The 21,761-nt window shown below is 40.0% G+C and overlaps 1 protein-coding gene across 15 annotated transcripts in view; it reads right to left on the bottom strand.

Annotated features, from left to right (window-relative positions):
- FGGY (FGGY carbohydrate kinase domain containing) overlaps positions 1-21,761 on the bottom strand; it is a 433,428-nt gene that overhangs the window by 377,668 nt on the left and 33,999 nt on the right. For 13 of the 15 annotated variants that reach the window (XM_063105670.1, XM_063105668.1, XM_063105673.1 and 10 more), the window contains exons 3-4: positions 16,779-16,890; positions 9,253-9,404 (exon numbers count right to left, since the gene is read on the bottom strand). The exons of 1 other annotated variant lie outside the window; for it this stretch is intronic. In XM_063105670.1, the coding sequence (XP_062961740.1) occupies positions 9,253-9,404; positions 16,779-16,890 (264 nt within the window). The remainder of the gene's footprint in view (positions 1-9,252; positions 9,405-16,778; positions 16,891-21,761) is intronic. One more of the 15 variants, XM_063105682.1, reaches the window with a different exon arrangement.

Genomic DNA, 21,761 nt, shown 5'->3' with positions numbered 1-21,761 from the left:
TCTTCCTGGAGGAAGTGAAGGCCAAGTCTTGAACTATTAACATAAGTTGCCCAGGTGAAGGAAGAAATTATTATAAGTTTCCCAGGTGTAGAAGGAAAAACCTGAGCAAAGACCCAAAGGTGAGAGAGAACATGGGCATGGAATCATTAGAGGCCCCAACCAAGAAATTTACCATCTGGAAAGTCTTTCTGTCTCTCCAAACATTTGTTACAGGAAAAGCAATGACAGATTCCTTGAACAAACTCCTGCAGCCTGGGTCTCACATTCGAATGCCCAGAGGGTTAGGGCTGAAAAAAGAAACGGATGAGGCAGGCTGGGTGGGGACTGCTTTGAAGTGAAGAGCTCAGCCCCTTCTAAAGGGGCAGCCCCTACTCAGCTGTGGCCAATGCCTTCCACATGGACATGTGCACCCGTATTGCCAAGTTCTTTCACCAGTGTTTCTAGAGAAGCAGAAAATCTGAGATTTTATGTGAAATTTCTCAGTTTTTAAATGTTGGAAATTAATTCAAAATTGGGGTTCATTTTTCCTCAAGCACAGGGTGAGTCCAACAAAACCTATCTGGGGGCCAGATTGAGCCTGTGGGCTGCCAGCCCACAGCCTTGGCAGGTGGGAAGAAATGTGTGCCTTTTAAGAACTGGCGGTGAGGGCTGAGGCGGTGAGGGTGATAGAGTCCAGGAGCTGGAGGCAGGCTGGACTCTGTGAGAATCCTGGCTCTATCACTCACTTATTGTGTAGCTTTGAAGAAGCTGCTTAAGCCCTCTGAGTCTTGGTTCTCTCATCTGTATAATAAGATGATAATCCTGTGTCACGGAGGGGCTTGGATGAAATTCTGCATGTGAAATCCCTAGTATGTGCTTTTTAGGAAATTAAGCCCAACAAGAAAAAAATACCTTCCTAAATAATGAAGTGCTGTCAACCAGAAAGGTTAGCTATGACTATAGATTTTTTCTAATGGAAAATTACTAAGAAGTAATAAAAGCATAAGCATTGTGCTATCACAGTAGCAAACTACTCTAATCATGGATGGTGTCCCATTACTAACATTTTTGTGTATATGGCCAATCTTTTTTTCATACATGAATAACTTCTTAAAACAAATGTATGCATAAGACTGCACATTCAGTCTTCTAATTATTTTCCCTATGACATTACAGTGAAACTTTGTTGTTGCTGTACAAGTATTTATCATCTACCTAACACGTATGCCAGAGTGATTTTTTTAAGTCATAAACTGATCGTGTCACACCAATGCTTAAACCCATCAAGCTCTTTCCAGTGCTCTTGGAATAAAATCCAGATTCCTGCCCTGGCCTCAAGGCTGTGCATGCTCTGGCCCCTGCCTGCTTCTCCAGCCCCCTTCCTGTCACTCTGTGCCTTACTCACAGTGCCTAGCCCTGCAGATCTCCTGTGCTGATCTCACGAGATGCTCCCCCCCCCTCACCCCCCCAGTGAATCTGCTGCTCCTCCCTTCTGAAAATCTCATCATTCAGGGCAAATAAAACCTCCCAAGAGAGACCCACATTAGCTAGCAATGCCAAATCTGTTCATCTGTGTTTTTCCTTCATAATATTTTCCAGAAAACAAAATCACTTTGTATATATATTTGTTTCCTTGTCTATTGTCTGCCTCTCTACACCAGACTTGAAGTTCCCAGAAGCCTATTCAGGGCCCTCATCTCTCTCACTCACCTTGGTACTCCCAATGCCCAGCACAGTGCCTCTCACACAGGAGACACTCAGTTATTTATTAAATGAAAAAGTGAACCCACTACCCATTGTTCACAGCTTCAGACCCTCCTGAACCCATCACCTACAAATGTCTTCCTTGAATTAGTTTATACAAAGCCTGCTAGGCAAACAGTTGACGAGGCAGTAGAGTGAAATGGTGATGAGCCCATACTCTGCATGTGAAATACCCAAGTTCAAATCCCAGCCTTGCCACTTAACAAGCTGAGTGACCTTGGGCAAGTTGCTTAAAGTCTCTATGCTTGTCTCCTCATCTGTAAAGATGATAATTACTTCATAGCGTAGTTGTGAGGATTAGATGAATTAACGTGAGTAATTAGAAAAATGTTAGATATATAATAAGCACTACATGTGCGTTAGCTACTGTTTTCATGTTTCTTGTTCTGTTCTTATCGCTTATTGCTTTGTATCTTTCTTCTCTAAACAGACTAATTTCTTGATGGCAAAAACTGCTTCTGGATTCTCACAGTGACCTGCACAGGCTCCCACAGGTGGTAGATGGGAGAACAGAGCTATGGGGTGGTTCTTGATATGGGTTTGCTTACATGGTATGAGACCACAGGTAAGTCATTTAACTTTGTTGAGCTTTAGTTTCTTCATCTGCAAAAAGAGATAATATCCACCCTACCAGACTGGTTTGAAGATTAAGTAAAATAATCGTTGTGGAGCAAGATAATTCTGGGGCTGGAGGCACCGGTGAATTTTAGGGGAAACAATTAGAAGGTGCTCAGTAAATGTGCTTTGCAGCTCAAAGTTGGCTGCCTTTTGTTAGAGGCTATACACACGATGTGGATGATTCAAATAAATGAATGACTCTGAAAATATGCTTTGTACTATTTTACTATTTTCTATGATTATCTCTGAAAACTTGGTGTTTCTAGATGCTTCACTTGGCTATTAGTCAAACAAACAAACAAAAAAATGCCACTCATTACAGCTAGCTCCACAAAAATAAGATACTCTAGTGTTTATAATTCTCAGTTGGTGAAAGAATGCTACTGAAATGCCTGTGAGTAGAGATAAACATTTTTAAACACACTGGCAGTGAAGATTAAACTACTATCTAAATATCTACTCTATAAGCCCCTTCACAAATATCTCACTAAATTACAATTCCACAAGGCCAATACTATTTTCCTCATTTTACAGCTCAACACATTGAGACCCAAAGAAGTTGATTTAGCTTGTCTAAGGACCCACAAGTGGTAAGTGGTAAAGATTTAAATACAAGTGTGTTTGGCTTCAAATCCTATACTTTTTTTTTGCTACAGAACTGTGTTATATCTCCCAAAGTTCCTCAATAGCTTATATTTGCTCTATTGCTAAGAGCTGATGAATGTAGGTAAATAATATTAGACCTATACATAAAATTTTAAGCCAGATTAACTGAGAATGACTACAAGGGGCCTTCAAAAAGCTCATGGAATATGTTCATGGAACATTAGTTGCACGTAAATGTGAAAACTAAAATTTTAAAAAGTTCACGGGAAGATCTGTATTATCTTTTATTTTTCCATGAACATTTTAAAATACCCTCAAAGTTTTCACCATATTGCCATTAAAAAACAAAAATGGTGGCATTTCAAAAAAAGGAACATATATTATCTTTCATGAAGTGTCAAGATTAGAATAAACCTCAGGATACAGAAAAAATGTTACTGTATCAATGAAAAAGAATGAAATAAGGCCAGACAAGGCATTAAAAATGAGCTGGGGCAAGCCTCTTATTTTACAGAAAGGACAAGAGGAGCCAGGTTTTCCTGACCTCCAGCTGTGTTTCCTATTCAACAGTTCCTACTGCAAAGCACTCAACTGCCAACTTCCACAGCGGTATGCTATGAGGCAAAAAGAAGCAGAGGGGCATGGACTGGGGGTTGGGGGGCAGATATATTTTCTGAACCTACCAACAAAACTCTTTTTTTCATTCCAGCCAGTTGGTTCTAGAACTTTGGAATGAACAATGAAAATCTCAAACTATAAAATGATTAGCTTTCTGCTCTGCTGACCATAGCAAAAAGAGGAAATGAATTAAAAGACAGACTGGAGTACCTCCATATAGCCCCTACAAGCCCCGTTAATTATCTTCCATTAACATTGAGCTGTCAGAATCGGCATCAGCCTGTTAACTTTCTTGACCTTCCTCAGTCTGCACCTTGTTACCCTACAATGTTTCATGTTTATAAAGATAGGAGACTCCAGCTGCTCTAGCCTGACAGAACTTAATTTACATTTGGCCTTCATTAAGATGAGAGTCAGAATCATTGAGACCAAATGGAAAAGCCAGACTGCTGAGGGTTATGAAAAATTCAAGTGGCATTTTTCCTTTTATCTGACAATTCTTATTAAGGAGACATACGTCAACCTGAAACACATAAACCTTAAATGTAAAGGACATGATTCAAATTCCATCCTGTACAACAAGGACCCGAGTGACTTTGCCCAAGAGCTATGGTGGTCCCAGTACATCTCCTCTGTCTTCTGGGATGCCTGAACTCCAAATTCTGCCCAACTCCCTCTAACATTTGATTCCAAGCTAAGGACAAGGAGCACATGAATGACAGCAATACTGAAGTGAGTGGTCAGCTCTGACTCTTCCATCTGACTCACCCCTCATAGCCAATCAGTCTCAATGTCCTGTTGATATCACCCCCAAAGATTTCTGGAACCCATCTCCTCTCCAACCCACAGTACTTAATTCAGGTCTCCTTAGTTCTCACCTTGACATCTGCAACAGCCCCTTATTGAGGTGCTCATATTATTCTAAAAGTGTGTATTGAGCACCTATTAGGTGCCAACCATTTGATTAGAGGGACACAGCAATGAACAAAGTAAATATGATCTCCATGCTACTGTAGATTACAATGGTTGGAGGAGGCAAGCATTATACAAATCATCACATGAACTGACATCATTACAATTTAAGAAAGATACAACAAAGTAGAATTAAGAGTGCGATGACAACAGACTTCTGATTTGAGGATTAGGAAAGGCTTTTCTAAGGAATAACAATAAAGCTAAGACTTAAATGATGAGGAAGAATAAGTGATGAGTAGAGGGAAGAAAATTCTGGGCAGAAGACAGCAGCATCAAGACCAGGGGTCAGCAGACTTTTTCTCTATAGAACCAGATAGTATATATTTTCTGCTTTGCAGGCATACAGTCTCTGTCTCAACTACTCAGCTCTGTCAATGTAATGCAAAAGCATCCATAGACAAGAAATACATAAACGAATGTGTAGCTGTGTTCCAATAAAACTATTTATAGCCACTAATATTTTAATTTTGTATAATTTTCACAAGTTACAAAATATTTTTCTTAAAACCATTAAAACCACTTAAAACCATTCTCTCAATGTAAAACTCATTCTGAGCTACCAAGCCATCCAATAACAGGCAGTAGGCCACACCTGGCCTAGGGGCCATAGTTTTCCAGAGCTGGCCAAGAGGAGCAAAGAACTGGGTATGTTGGAGGAACTCTGACTGGATCCCTGTGGATGGATCAGAATGAGAAAGAAGTGAAGAAAGCACATCACAAAGGGAAAGGGGAAGCAAAACTTACATCACTCCCCATCTTCTGGGCCATGTCACAAATTCTGAAGCCTATCCTAAGAGCAATGCAAAGCCATCAACGCTATCATCAGAGGAGCGAGAAAACTCTAGATCTTACTCCCACACAGACATTCTCTTACCTCTAATCCAACCTTCACACCCCTGCCAAAGTTACCTAAGACAGTCCCTTTCTTGCTTAATAACCAATCAATCTCCATCACCAAATAAACCCTTAGCAAGCTGAACCCAGGCTACTTACCCAGCCTCATCTCCCACTACACTCACTGAAGCACCCCAGCTCTTGCCCTAGGACTTACCACACCACGACTGAAGCAAGGTCTCTCTGCAGAGTATCTTTCCTATCTTCTCTGCTACACAAAACCTCAACTTGTACCTCAAGGCTCATGTGTAATTACTTGCCTCCAGGAAGCAAACTGTCTTCTCTCAAAGCACTTTGCACATTCCTACATGGCAGTGCTCCCCACCCCTCCCCAGTGGCCTCTGTGCCATCAAGAATTAAGCTGAGTCCTTACTGTCTCCGTGTCCCTGGGGCCTATCACAGTTGCTGGTTCACAGCTGGAGCTCAGTGAAGATGTGGCAGGTTAAGGAATAAAAGGTATACAAATGACAGCTGTAAAGCTACATGACTATGCCAGTTGTCGAGTAGGGCAAATCATAACTAAAGCCAAAATGTTTCATTATTTTAGTTATACTAAGTTTCCATTTGTATTGTCAGGTCTATGGCTCATACCCTTCAAACCCATTGTACAGACCCCTCACACACAGGTCCACGCTAGGTAATTGGAAAAGATCCCGGGAACCAGTGGCAGACGACAGGAGCTCAGTCCTCAACAACGGCAGCAGCAACTTACAGGTCCAGCAGCTCACAGGTCTGGCGGTGGCAGCGGCCTCTCGGACAGTCCCAGGGGCCCTGGCAGCAACAGCCTCTAGCAGCGGTAACAGCCTCTAGCAGCGGTAACAGCCTCCCCGTAGACCTCCCGGGGGTGGGGGGCACTGTGGATTAGAGCCACTCATCCTCTATACTTAAGTCATAACCCAAGACACCTGGGAGCACATGCTCAATTACAGTAGACAATAACCAAGGAACAGCTAGGCACATGTGCATATTTACATCAAATGCTCGGCAAGATTCTGAACATCTGAGGGGCCCTGACCATTTTCCTGTATTTTCCCAACAACAGCTCAGTGAACTTAGAACACAGAATCTCACGTTCTTGTCTTGCATGTCCACTTCAACAGCTCTGCTGAAGATATCCAACTTCTCTGTGTCTCGAATCACCTCCCATCACTGTATTTAAAAAGAAAGTTTCCAATTCTCTACAAGGGGATGCTTTTCAGGATAAAAAGTGGCTCTATAACAGGCCTGCAACATCAGCCTCACCTGGCGACTTGTTAGAAATGCAAATTCTCAAATTCTCACCCATACCACAGGGCTACTAAATCAGAATCTGAAGTTTAACAAGATCTCCAGGTGATTCATTCACACATCAAAGTTTGAGAAGCACTATAAGTCATGCTGGTCAGGCTTTAAGAAGACACTAAAATTGATTTTAGAAATATCTTTAATTTTGAATTTGCAATCATGCTAAAACCAAAGGTATCTTCAGCAAGAATCCCTGTGCATGATTACCAAAAAAAACCCAGAACAGATTTGAGGCTCAACCTTCAGGTAGTTGAATACATAGTGAGGCAATTATTTAGAGCCTTACTCAGAGAATTCCGAAAGGGAATTGATTTTTTAAAAAATAAATTAGAGAGGGGCCGAGCCCGTGGCGCACTTGGTAGAGTGCTGCGCTGGCAGCGCGGTGACGCTCCCGCCGCGGGTTCGGATCCTATATAGGACTGACCGGTGCACTCACTGGCTGAGTGCCGGTCACGAAAAAAAACGACAAAAAAAATAAAAAATAAAAAAAATAAAAATAAATAAATTAGAGAGGAGCTCAAATGCTTTCACCATAAAGAAATGATAAATTTTTACAATGATGAATATGCTAATTACCCTGATTTGATGATCACACACTGTACACACATATGGAAATATAACTGTACCCATAAAAATGTACAATCAATATGTGTCAATTTAAAAAATAAATTAATAGAAGATGCTCTTAGAAAGTCACAAACACTGCCATGTAACTTAGAACTTAATTACTTTCTGTGGGCTTTATTTAGCACAGTTTGATCTCAAATGCAAGACGGTAAGTATCCTGAGAGGTTCACACCAGAGGTGCACTTAGATCTCCTGGGATATACAGCCTGAACTGGCCACACAGCAGGTGCTCAGGAAGGCCCCACTGATGAAGCAATGACCCTCTGCCCAGTCTTCCTCACTTAACTCGATACAACTCTTCTGTGCTGCCAAAAAATGTGATATATTCAACCCATTTCTTCTCTTGCACTGAGTTTAGGCCAGCTTGAAGAACACGCTGCCCTTGTTTCCAGTCCTCCCCAAGTGGCATGCTTCACGGGGGGTATTTTAGCACTCCCTGACATGATGGAATGAGCTAGATTTGGAGCCCAGTGGATGTGGGTTTAAATTCTGGCTCTACCATCTGTTTGGGAAAGTCATAATCTCTCTCTGAGCCTCAGTTTCCCATGCCTATCTACCAGGCAGAGCTTGTTAGGATTAAATCAGCTAATGCCTATCAAACACATAGCAGAGTATGGGGGCAGTACAGAACGGTTCTATATTCTCATTTGTTTCAGCACATATTTGGGTCAGGTTTTCAGACTGCCTAATCCAACTCTCTTTGTAGATGGAAAAAGTGAGGGCTGGGATGACAAGTGCTTTGCCCAGAGCATGCAATTGTGAACAGCAGAGCGAGTATTAGATTCTTGAAACACCTGACTCCTAAGAAACTATGTTTTCAAAATCACAGCAACCATAGAAGCCTTTCCCAAACTAAAATGTACAAAACAGCTCAAAATATAAGACAGAAAATAAATGAAACCTGCTTTGATAACTGAAGCCCTTCTTTCTTATCCCCCTCCTGCCCCATGGTGGCAACCCTAGGGGCACCTTCTCAGCACCCTTAAGCACCCCTATTCCCATATACAATTTGAGTAATTGAAGACCCGGCCCACCTGAAACCTCAGAGCATGTAAATGAATCACACCAGGTCTTGCTCATTAGATGGATTCTCTATTCACCAGACCACCTAGGGGTTTTCAAGTCCCTGAGGTTCCCAAAGGACTTGACCTTTCCCACATATCCATCTCTAATGGGAACCATTAAGCTGACATCACCATTCTCCACACTTCATAAAGGAGTCCTAACATCTGGAAATGGAAGCCACCTGCAAGTGCTTTGACCAGAGATCGCCATATCACTCAAGGATGTGAAAACTCAAGTGCAGGTGAGATGGGAAAGGGATACCCTAAAATGACAACAAAGCCAGAGATTAATAATTTGGGGCTAAAAATGTGTAGAAAAGGAAGGCTCTGGTCAGAAGATCTGGACTTAAATCCCAGTTCTGCTGCTTTCTAACTGGAATGGTAATTAACCTCTCTGAACTTCAGCAGAATACTGGATATTAAGAGAATTGATTTTGGAGTCGGCCAGTCTTAGGTTTAAATCCTGGCTATCATGTACTTATTGTGTCACTTTGGGTGAGTTCGTTTATGTCTATGAGCTTTAGTTTTCTTGTCTAGAAAATAGATACTCTGGGGGAAAAAAGCCTACTTCACAGGATTGTTGTTGACATTGAAAGAGATAACATGTGTAAAATACCACAGTGCCTGGCATGAGTTAAGCACATAAAAACGGGAGTGATTTAACTGTAATCTAATCAATAAAATGGGATCAACCTTCCTCAGAGAGTTGCTGGGAAAAATCAAACATAACAGCCTTTTGCAGGGTTCCTGGTATACACAGACCCACAATAACCGGAATCCTTCCTCCACTATTAGTATCCTCTCCTCACCCTTACACACTCACCTCTTTCAGCCACAGAAGCTTTGGGGCCTGCATTTCCACAGACATCAACCCCCCAACGTACTGGAGGACGCTGTGCTTGGTTTCATTGATTCTTTGGACCTGACTGACCGCTCGGTGGTCCAGCCACATGATGACGTTTCGACGGGAATCCCCTGGCAGAAACAAGAGAGAGACCAGGATAGACATGCATTCTTTTCCTTCTAAATTCAAGGGGGCACTTAGGGATTCCCAAGGGCAAAATGCTGCACAACTACTACTATAATTTCATGCACCAAGAATGAACCAAGGGAAAGGATACCAGCAAGGCTAATGAGTATACTGTACCCAAACCCTGGATTTCCCTTCTAGCAATGTGTTCTTTGACCATAACTCCAGGGTTGAAAGTCTACACTAAAACCAGGCAAAATCTACCAATCACATTATTCATTCATTCTCTCCAACATATTCCACACCTCTCCTATTTCCTAATGTTCTAGAAAACCTCTTCTGGGCATATATTCAGGAAAAGCACCTATGAAATAAGACTAAAACAATACTTGTACTTTGGTATTTCAAATATCTCCTTTAAGTATGGACAAACAGTTACACAATGAGGTTTATCTGCTTAAGTTCCCACTTTTTCTAGTCAGTTTAATTAAAAGTAGTTCATTTAGGTGTTTTTTCCTCATTCAGCTGGTTTGGTGGAGCAGGAAGCATGTGAGTTTTGGAATTAGGCGGACATAAGGGGAATCTGACTCCTATATGATGGATACATATTCAGAAAGCTATTAAACTTCTCTTAGCCTCAGTGTCTTCATCTATAAAATGAGGATAACGATGCCTAAGAGCACATAATGAATGCAAGAACTCAGTTAATCTTCAAGTAAAAGATAATGTGCATAAAAGACATGGCACATACCTATCACAGAGCAGACCCTCAGGAGTAAATCATTAGGAACAGAATTTAAAACTAGCTGGAAAAGGAGCACTGGCCCTCACGTCCTACCGCTACCATCCTGTAGCCCACACGGTAACTGTCCCTTTCTCTTCCCCAGTCCCTGTTGACTCATCACGTATTCCTCCTACATCCCTCAGATGGCAAAATGCAGAGAACGGCAATGAGCACACCTGGGAGATTGTAAAGGGAAAGACAAAAGGCAACCCAGCAATTCCTGAGCCAGGCATTTTCACTCATTTAATGGCAAAGTAACTGCAGCAACTACATATCTCACTAATAGCAAATGTTTATAATGTATATTTGTGTGTGTCTCTAGCCCTGTGCTAAACATTTTACACACATCAAGTCATTTACCCCTCAAAACAACCCTCTGCTATAGGTATATTATTATCCCCGTTTTTCAGTGATGTAGGGAAAGTGAATATTAAATGGTCAGGGTTCCTCAGGGGTTCAGAATCTTGTGGAGCATTTGATATAAATACGCACGTGCAGCCAGGTGTTCCTTGGTTACTGTCTAATGTAATTGTGCGGGTGCACCCAGGTGTTCCTGGGTTGTCTGACTTATACCCAGGTGTCCTGGGTTATGAGACTTAAGTATAAAGGACAAATGGCTCTGATCCACAGTGCACCCCACACCCAGGATACGCCCACAGGGAGGCTGCTACTGCTGCTGGAGGCTGACTGTTGCCAGGGGCCCCAGGATGCCCTGAGAAGCCACCACCACTGCTGCTGCTGCTGCTGTTGAGAAAGCTGAGGACTGACCTTGTGGCATCTACCAGCAGCTCCCAGGATCTTTCCCAATTACCTAGCTTGTGGACCTACGTGTGCAGGGTCTGATGACACAGCCAGGCATGTGAGGGGTCTATGACCCAGTCTGTACACTGGGTTTCAGGGGTCTGTGGGCCCTAACTCTGAGAATACAATTGGCTACATCAGCAGGATGCTGACAATAGTGCTAATAATACAAGTGACAAACTGAGACTCTTAAGGTTGAAGATGAGCCCAATGTCTTGCAGCTAGGAAATGCAAGAAATGTGCTTTGAAACCAGATCTGTGTAGAGAAGAGATCGGTAAATTGGTGAAACAAACTAGAGTTAGCCATTGTCAGGCTACGGCCCACAGACCCTGCAAACCCATTGTACAGACTGGGTCACAGACCCCTGTAAAGCTACACAACTATGCCAGTTGTTAAGTAAGACAAGTCATAACTAAAGCCAAAATGTTTCATTATTTTAGTTATACTAAATATATTGTCAGCTAGGGCTCAGACCCTTCAAACCCCATTGTACAGACTAGGTCACTAGACCCCTCACATTCAGGTCCATGCTAGGTAATTGGGAAAGATCCTGGGAGCCATTAGCAGATGACACTCAGTCCTCAGCAATGGCAGCAGCAGCTTATAGGCCCAGCAGCTTACAGATCTGGAGGTAGCGGCAGCCTCTCGGAGGATCCTGGGGTCACTGGCAGCAACAGCCTCTAGCAGCAGTAGCGGCCTTCTTGTGGACCGCCCCCCCCCCCCCCCCAGGACATGGGGGGTGGGGTGCTGTGAATCAGAGCCACTCATCCTTTATACTTAAGTCCATAACCCAGGACACCTGGGGACACGTCCATGTTTACATCAAATGCTCAGCAAGATTCTGAACATCTGAGAGGACCTGACCATTTACTTTCACTTTCCCTGCAGCCATATTAACATGAATGACGCCAGCTGAGATATTGTAAAATACAATATTTTGTTTGTTGTTATGGCTATTATACATATGTAGTAAAAAACATAAAAACAATGTTTTTATGAACAGCAACTACAGCAGAATGGTTACCTGCAGGTGATCGGGGGAAAAGATGGCCTGAAATTACAAATAGTTCTAAAGAAAAAAACACCTGAAGCAAATATGGCAAAATTTCATCAATTCTTAGTACTGGGTACGCAGGAGGATATTTTATTTTCTTTACTCTTCTGTTATCTTTTAAAATAATTTTTTAATCTAAAAGAAAAAAAGATCAACCTAAGAAAATATCTAAATTACGTCATCACCAACTTAAAAAGGCAAAGGCTCAGTCACTGGTTTGCCTGACCAGAAAGATTTCAGGTCCCACAAAAGCTTCAAAAACAACAGCAATAGCTTGAAATGAAGACAATGTACATGAGACCTTCCACAGGCATGTCAAATAACTTTTTTTTTAAACAGCAGAGAAGTCTGACTGTATAACAGAACTGCTCACAGTTGTGGTTCTTAACCCTAGTTGCACAGTATAATCACCTGGATGGCTTTTTAAAATACTGATTCCAGATGCTATTTCAGAACCACTACCAAGTCAAAATGTGGATTTGTGTGCATATGTACGCACCTGCAGGTGTGTGCGTGGGTGCGTGTTGAGGGAGCAGGTATCAGTATTAATTGTTAAATATTGTACAGAATATATCTACAGCTAAGACAAAAGCACATGTTGCTAAATTTCCAACTGTAGTAAAGATAGTCCGATCGGCTATTACTGTCATTACATAAGAGGATCTCAAGCGTAGTCAGAACAGCATAATGGAAATTGTACAGAATTACTCCACTATACTTATCATAATAGCTAATTGATAATTTTTGTTTCAGACAAAAACTGAGAGACATTAACCCTTATTTGGTTCTTACAGAAAATCGCAAATAAACTCAATGGAAAGTTCATTTAATCTTTTATCAAGGATCTACTACACAGGCACAGCGTTAGGTGCCGGAATACCAAGAAGAATTTGCTATGTCCCTATCCTTAAGGAGCATGTGTGTGAATGGAAAAAGAGTCTATACAGTGTGTTGACTGCCAGACAGCGGTACCAGAAATGGGAACAGAGAGGAGAAGCACAGAGAAGACTTTAGTTAGCTGAGCCTGAGGCTGCAGAGAGAGCTTCCAAGAGGCAGAAAAGATTTTATCTAATTCTGAAAATGACTGGTCATTGGTTAGCCAGGACGAGTGAAGAAAGGGGTCCTATACAATAGGGACAGCATATAAAACAGGGCACAGACCCAAGAAGACGTCATATTTTAAGAGAACAGAAGGCAATTCAGTAGAGCAGAATTTGAGTTATACAGTCAGCTTACCTAAGGGCAGATTATTCATCCATATATTCACTTAATATTTTAAACACCTCACAGGATGTGTTCCAGGCATATTTAAGGGGAAAAAATTACTGTGAATCAGCAAAAACCATCTAAATATTAAGATTCTGTTGAATAGAGCTGCCTAGGTAGTAACTCCCTCCACCAACCCCAATTATCACCCTTCCTTCCCCTCCTTCCCAGAAGCTCTTTGGCTGGAATCACACAACCAGAATTAGGTTTTGAGCTTGGTGGGCTGCAGATGTAGGAAGCACACAACAACTGCACTGCTGTCCAACCCAGGGGCTGTTGTGATCTTCAAAAAAAAAAAAAAAAAGGATCAAACAAGAAAATGCAAACAATGAGACTGTTTTATTACACAGTGTTGGGAAAATATAGGAAGATGGTCAGGGCCCCTCATATGTTCAGAATCTTGCCAAGCACTTGATGTAAATATGCACGTGCGCCCAGGTGTTCCTTGGTTATTGTCTAATGTAATTGCACATGTGCATCCAGGTGTCCTGGGTTATGGACTTAAGTATAAAGGATGACTATAAAGGCTCTGATCCATGGTGCCTCCCACCCTTCAGATGCCCCCGAGGGGGCCATAGAGAGGCTGCTACTCCTGCTGCCAGTGTCCCCGGGACCCTCCGTGAGGCTGCCACCACCACCAGACCTGTAAGCTGCTGTTACCATTGCTAAGGACTAAGCATATGTCGTCTGCCAACAGCTCCCACGATCTTTCCCAATTACCTAACATGGACCTGTGTGTAAGGAATCTGGGGACCCAGTCTGTACAGTGGGTTTGAAGGGTCTGAGCCCTGTTGGTAGTCGTGTAGCTTGACAATTGGCTACGTTGGCAGTATTCCGACATTAGCCCTAGTTTTACACATAGTAATGTTTAGTGTTCCTAAGTTATTATACTTAATTTGTTTTTGTTTTTTATTTTAATTTTTTGGTTAACACCTAAAGATTGCAACTCTTTTGCCAATCTTGTGGGTTTTGTTTTAATAGTGACTGGGGTTAGCTGTCATTATCTTGACCCCACTCCCTGCTGCTCACAGTATCTTCAGTGAACTAATCAAAAGTTGGTCACCGCCATTCAGGTATAGTCTTTAAAGAACCTTTAAACAACTTTAAAACTCTCATTTCATTTTCTAACACAGGATAATTCATCTCAGATAAAATCTAACCTTAATACAATCTGCTGAAAGGCAAGAAACTGGTGAGGGGCACCTGCAGCTGAGTGCATTTGATGAATGGGTACATTTTAATCTTTTAGGTGGGATAAAGTTATTTCAACATGTATAATTAGGGTTGCAACCTAGCTACCCTTTTAATAGAGGGCCTGTTGCCTGCACCAGGATGGCCGAGTGGTTAAGGCGTTGGACTTAATAGAGGGCCTGTTAGCTGGAGACAATTTTACCTACAATGAGAGTAAAAGATGGCATCTAGAGAGGGTACATATTTAAGCAGGTTTAACAAGGAACTCTCTTCCTCTACTTCAAGTGTTCAGTTCCTAATATTTCAACTGTCCATTCCTCTGTGCCCAGTGATTCTTCACATACTAGAATTACCCAGGAAACTTTTTTAAAAATGTTGATGCCCTAGCCCCACCCCCGAGCCAGCTTAATACATATCTTGGGGGTAAGGCTCATGAATTGGTAATTAAAATCTTCAATCGATACTAATGCACAGCCAGAGTTAATTTAAAAACAAACAAAAGTATTTTAGCATATCAGATGTTATAGAATCCTTGAAACAGGACTCTTAGCATCTAAAGTTCCACCCCAAATCAGGCTCTCTACCGTGGTTCTTGTGCTTTACAGAGCCAAGTTCCTCCCTAACCCAGCCCCCAACGCTACCCCACTCATACCAACTGCTCCCTAAGCTTTTACCTTCTGGGACATGACTCCTATCCTACTCACTCCACCTCTAAATCTCACTATCAGCAGTAAGAGACACCTGACTTACAGCATCCCTAACAATCACCTGAACTTTACTTAAATAAAGCCAATAAAGGAAGGCCTAAGAGCCTCCAAAATTAGCCAAATCCATGGCAGGCCACATCTAATTAGAGAATGTTGCTAAGCACAGGCCTGCTTGTTCACCATCACTTCTTTGGTCTCTGCTCTCTGAAGTGGCCCAGACTAGGACTGCTCTGTACCCCCTGGCCAGAACAGTGCCAACTGAGGCAATGCTCAGTCACTGAAAACAAGGACCATTTGAATTCATCTTTGAAGTCCCACTACTTAATAAGACAGGGGTTGGCATATAGCAGGTGCTAATAAATGTGACAAGAAGTAAGGGGGAAAACAAGAATATGTAAAGGATGGTTATCATTACCACTGTGCTCTAATCATTCATCTATTTGCATACTTTTTCAGCACATCATTTATAATAATCACTATTTCATGCATTAGATCCACAGAATTGAGGAGGACACATTCCATTAACTTGAATTCATAATCTGATGGAGGGATTTTTCTGAGCATTTTAGGTGTTAGGCTCTCACTTAATTCTCACAGCAAAGCTTCTGTTTCATTATTCCAGTTCTTTCAGAGGAGAAAACTGAGACATGCAAAGGTTAAGTGACTCACCCATGGCTCAGCAACAGCAGAAACCTGGTCCCTATCTGACTCCAATTCCAGATTGTTCCAGTGTGCCCTACCATACCACAGCCACCAGTTAAGAGAGATGCTGCTACAGCTGTGTCCACAACTAAGGATTCTTAAAAAGAATCTAGCCCAAAACATGTTTGTAGTTACTATCTTGGCAACAGTTGACTGACAATACCTAGAGTTGCCCCCACTTTCAATGAAGCATGCAATTTCCAGTGGACCACAGTCTCTACCAGTCCCTAGTGTCTTCCATTCCATTTAGCACATGTGCTATTGTTTTTCTCAAACCTGGCCCACTTCACTCATTTCTTTCACCTGCCTGATTAGCATAGACTTTTGGGCTCGCAACCCCAGTGCTGGTGCTACTGGCTAAAATTCCCCAAAAGAAACACAACCTCAGCTCCTGTGAAAAATCTCTGATGGTGGGCCCAAGTGACACTTTCCATTTGAAACAACTTGTTATTGTAGTCACAAATGTCAATTACAACAACATGATTAAATGTTAATATCCTTTGGTCTGAGTACTGAAAAAAGGCCATCTGTTTCTAGCTTCTGTGTGATTCACAGTCCTGTATGTCTTGCTCTATTTCCTTTAAGTAAATGAGTGTGGTATAGGAACTTCATACACAAAGCCACTGTTAGCACTGACATCCCTTCCCAGAAAACATCCAAACCATTGTCTGTTTTAAGAATACTCACTCTGAGCTAATGACCCCATGTCCTTCCTTCATCAAGCTCTCTACTGTGGCTCTTGTGCTAATTATGGAGCCAAGTCCCTCCCAAATCCATGCCTGACTTCATGTTCTAACCTGGGCCCTTTGTCAGTCAGCCAAGTCTGCCCAGCCAGTATCCCACCACCAGGGAAAGGGAGAGGAATGGTCCTACCTTCATGGTTTACTGGTAAAGGACGAAACTGCTTATCCAAAACAACCAGAGAACACGTGGCATCAAACCCAAGTCCTCGAATTTGGTTTAAATCGATCCCTTGTACAACTTTCTGTTTTAAAAACAAACAAAAACATAAATTACAATACCAGGCTTTTAAAAGTCTGAAGAAAAGTTATGCTAGAAGGAAACATGACAGAATAGAAAAAATTATTTACAACATAAATCAGATAAAAGTTCAGTATCTCTAAAATAGCAAAAGATCTTAATAATAAGACAACCAATCTAATTGGAAATTAAGCAAAGGACACGAAGAGTCACTTCATAAAATAAAAAGAAAGGGTCAAAGAGCATATGAAATGAATCCCAACTCCACTACAATTAGATGAATGAAAATAAAAATATACTAATTTTTGCTTTTCATATTGGCAAAAATGTAAAAGATTAATACTACATAGTAATGGCAAGATATGGAGAAGTGATCCTTAAACATTATTCTAATAGTATTAATTACTGAGTATAAATTTTGCAGAATAATTTGACAGTATCAAAATTAAAAATACGTATATCTTTTGGCCCAGTAACCATGCTTCTAAGAACCTATCTTAGCAAATTATTAGCATAAGTAAGCAAAGTTACATACAAGGATACTTCAAAAAGTTCATAGAAAGATTTTTATTGTCTTTTAATTCTGTATTTCCACAAACTTTTTGAAGTGCCCTCATATAGAAGGTGGTTAACGGCAGTACTGCTAAGAATATATTTAGAAACAGAAAAATATTTTTTATCAAATTATGGAACATCTGTAGAACAGAATACTGTATAGAAATTAAAAAGAAACAGGTAGAGAGTCAAGGTCTAGGTGTAGTGGTGTGAAAAGATTGGAAAATCCACTTAACAAAACAAAAGCATAAAATTGAACCAAACCATCGAAAACAACCATTTGGGGGCTATGGAAACTGACCAAAGCCACGTGACAAATTGAGAAGCATTTTTTTTCCTCGAAAAAATCAAATTTGTACTTAGAACAGTCTTACAAAAAAATCAAAAAACCTCCACGCCCAAATGGCTTCACTGGGAAATTTATCAAACATTTAAGGAAGAAATAGTACCAGTCCTACACAAACTTGTTTAGAATATATTGAATGTGGGAACATTTTCCAACAAATTGTACATGGCCAGCATTACCCTAATACCAAAGTCAAAAAAGGACAACATAAGAAAAGAACACTACAGACCAATATCTATCATGAACAGGCGTAAAATCCTTAACAAAACATATCAAATCTTGTAACAAATAAAATTTGCATTATATACCATGACCATGTGATGTTATCCCAAAAATTCATGGGTGGTTTAATACCCATAAATTAATTGATGTAATACACATATCAACAGAATAAAGCAAATGCCAAATGATCATCTCAACAGATGCATAAAAAAGGAACCCCCCTGAAGGGGGTGGGGGAACCTCAATAAAGCAGAAATAGGAGGCAATTTCCGCAATCTGATATAGAGCACTACAAAAATCCACAGTTAACACCATACTTAATGGTAAAATGAATGTTCTCCCCCTATTAGAAACAAAGCAGTGATGTTGGCTTTCACCACTTCTATTCAACCCTGTACCAGAGGTTCTAACCAGGGCAATAAGGCAAGAAAAAGAAATTAAAAGCATACTGATCGGAAAAGAAGTTAAAGTGTCTGTCTTTACAAATGACATGATCTCATATGCAGAAAATCCTAAAGAATATACCTCCCCCCGAAAAAAGCTACTAGAACCAATATGCAAGTTTAGTTAAGATCACAAAACATAAGATTAACATATAAAAATCGATTATATTTCTATATACTAGTTACTAACATATCAAAAGTGAAATTAAGAAAATAATTCCATTCACAATAGCATCCAAAAAACAAAATACTCAGAAATAAATTTATTAACAGAAGTTCAAGACCTATACCCTGAAAACTACAAAACATTACTACAAACAGCTACAAATTAAAGAAATATCTCATATTCAAAAAATGGAAAGATTCAACATTGTTAAGATGGCAATCTCCTCAGGACCTATACAACTCTTATTAAAATCTTAGCAAATTTTTTTTTGGTAGAAACTGATAATCTGTTCCTGACATTTATATAGAAATGCAAATGACAATTAAAGCCCAAACACTTTTGAAAAGAAAAAACAAACCTGGAAAACTTATACTACTTGATTTCAAAACTTACTATAAAGCTACCATTACCAAGTCCATGTGATACTAGCATAGGGCAGACTTATTAACCCATAGAACAGAATAAAGAAACAAGAAATGTTTATTTACAAACATTTATGATCAATTGGTTTTTGATAAGGATGCCAAGACAATTCAGTGGTAAAAGAATATTCTATTTGAACTAGAACTAAATGCTTATGTAAAGAAGAATTAAAAGGAAAAGGAGAACGGGGAAGGGGAGGAGAAGGAGCAGAACAACTTAGACTCTTTACCTCACACCATACACAAAAATTAATTCAAAATGTATCATATCCCTAAATGTAAGACCTAAAACTACAAAATATATAGAAGAAAACAGGAAAAGATCTTTGTGACCTCAGGTTAGACAAAGATTTCTTAAAAAGCTAGATCCACGGAAGATAAAAAATTAATAAATTTGACTTCAACGTGTTTAAATTTTCCTCTTCAGAAGGAACAGTTAGAAAATGAAAAGATAAGCTACAGACTGGGAGAAAATACTTGCTAATCATACCTCTGATAAAACACTTGTATAGAGAATATATAAAGAACTCATAAATAACTTCATTATAAGACTAATAACTCAATCACAAAAGGGCAAAAGACTTGAAAAGACACTTCACTAAAGAAGATATACTAGTGGCCAATAAGCACATGAAAAAAAATGCTCAATATCATTAGTCATTAAGCAAATGCAAAATTGAAACCACAATGAGATTCCACTACACACTAACTAGAACAGCTAAAATCATAAAGACTGACAATACCAAGAGTTAGAGAATGTGGAGAAAGTTGAACACTCATACATTGCTGATGGAAATGTAAAATACAGCCACTTTGGAAAAAAGTTTGGTGGTTTTTTAAACATAACTTCACTCCTAGGTATATACCCAGGAAAAATAAAAACATACGTCAACACAAAGACTAATGTGAATATTCAGACTCCGAAACTGGAAACAAACCAAATGTCCATCACAGTTTAACCAAATGTTAAATTGTGGTATATACATACAATGGAATACTATTCAGCAAGAAAAAGGTAGAAACTACTGGTATATGCAAAAATATGGATGATTTTATAACATACTAAGTGAAAGGAGCCAGACACACAAAAAAGGCATGTTGTATGATTCCATTTACACAAAATTTCTGAAAAAACAACTATGAAGACAGCAGATTAAACAGTTATCTGTGACTGGGGCTGGAGGTTGACTGCAAACAGGCACAAGGAAATTTTTTTGGAATAATAAGTAATCTAAAATTGGGTTATGGTGATGACTAGACAATTGTACAAATTTACTAAAATAATTAAATTATACATTTACAATAGATGGATTTTATGGTATGTAAGCTATACCTCAAGCTGTTAAATATTTTTTTTAAAACAAGTCAAGCTATAAAAGATGAAATGGAAGATATCCATGATACATTAATAAGGTTAAAAAGGAATAAGCAACAAACTTAAGGGTGGTTGCCTCTGAGGGTAAAGGGTATAGATTTTTCACTTGGTTGTGTAATTTTAAAGTTGTAGAATAATAGATTTGATTAATTCTATTTTTTATTTTTGTTTCTATGGTTTCCTTTTTAAAAAAAGCATGAGTGACCATAATCATTAATGTTTTCTATAAACCTAAAATCTCTCAAATCACATAAAAGTTAACCCAAAAGTGTTCATCCCTATTTAGTGAAATTCACCTTACAATGAGTAATTCTTTTTTCCTGTTTGAAAATACCAGACTTATAATTGAGGATTCCATTTTGGACTATTTGACATGTCTCAAACAAGAGCAATTATTAGACAATTATTAGAAATTTCCAACAAATGATTAAAGATTACACACAATTATTAGAGATAGCCAACAAAGAAAAGCATTAAATTTTTTCAAATAATATTAACAATAAATATTAAAATGCTACCATATATGGAGCACCTACTATGTGCCATATATTTTAGGTAATATTTTATCCTTACAAAATCCTATAAAAGAAACATTTAATATTTGCATTTCATAAAAAATAAGTGGAAGACTGGGGAGGGGAAGGAAAAGTGAGCAGGCATGAAAGGTTAATGAACTTGCCCCTGTCACTCAGCCAGAACCCAAGCTCAGAGCCTGTGTTCCTTCTATTATACTGTATTGCCTGCCTCTGTCATCAGACCCTGTGGGGAGGACATATGCTCTCAGGGAGAGCATCTGTTAGTGACCCGTCTGAGACTGATGGCAATACCCCTTGTCTCACAGCACTATGGTGAATGCCCTGCATGCCTTTACTACACTATCCAACGTATACTTACAAGAGCATGAGGACCAAACCCACTCCCTGACAGGCAGCAAAACCTCATGACAATGAGTCCCAAAGGCTAGGACTTGAATCCTAGCTCTGCCACCCTCGCTATGTGACTGAGGGCAGGTTACACAATTCCAGCTATTGCCTTGTTGGTTCATGTCTCTATAGCACTTACAGGCATGGCTTCCTCTGTCTGGAAAGTCCTTCCAACTTGTCTTGGAAATCACTGGGTAGTGGTTAAGATCCATGCTTTGGGGCAAACTTCCTGAGTTTGAAACCTGGGTCTGCCTCTTACTAGCTATATGACTCTGGGAAGTCAGATAACCAGTCTCCTTGGTTGCACAAAGCTATTCCTTATACCTGCACCTCCCAATGATGTTATGAGAATTCAGCAAAATAAGGTGTGATTAGCTCAACATCTGACATTCAGTGTACAATAAATAGCAGCTATTATTAGGG

Source organism: Cynocephalus volans, chromosome 8 (genome assembly GCF_027409185.1).
Source record: "Cynocephalus volans isolate mCynVol1 chromosome 8, mCynVol1.pri, whole genome shotgun sequence".
In the NCBI taxonomy this organism is placed as follows: Eukaryota; Metazoa; Chordata; class Mammalia; order Dermoptera; family Cynocephalidae; genus Cynocephalus; species Cynocephalus volans.
Note: the sequence above shows the minus strand (reverse complement) of the source record. Positions and strands in the feature narration are given on the sequence as shown.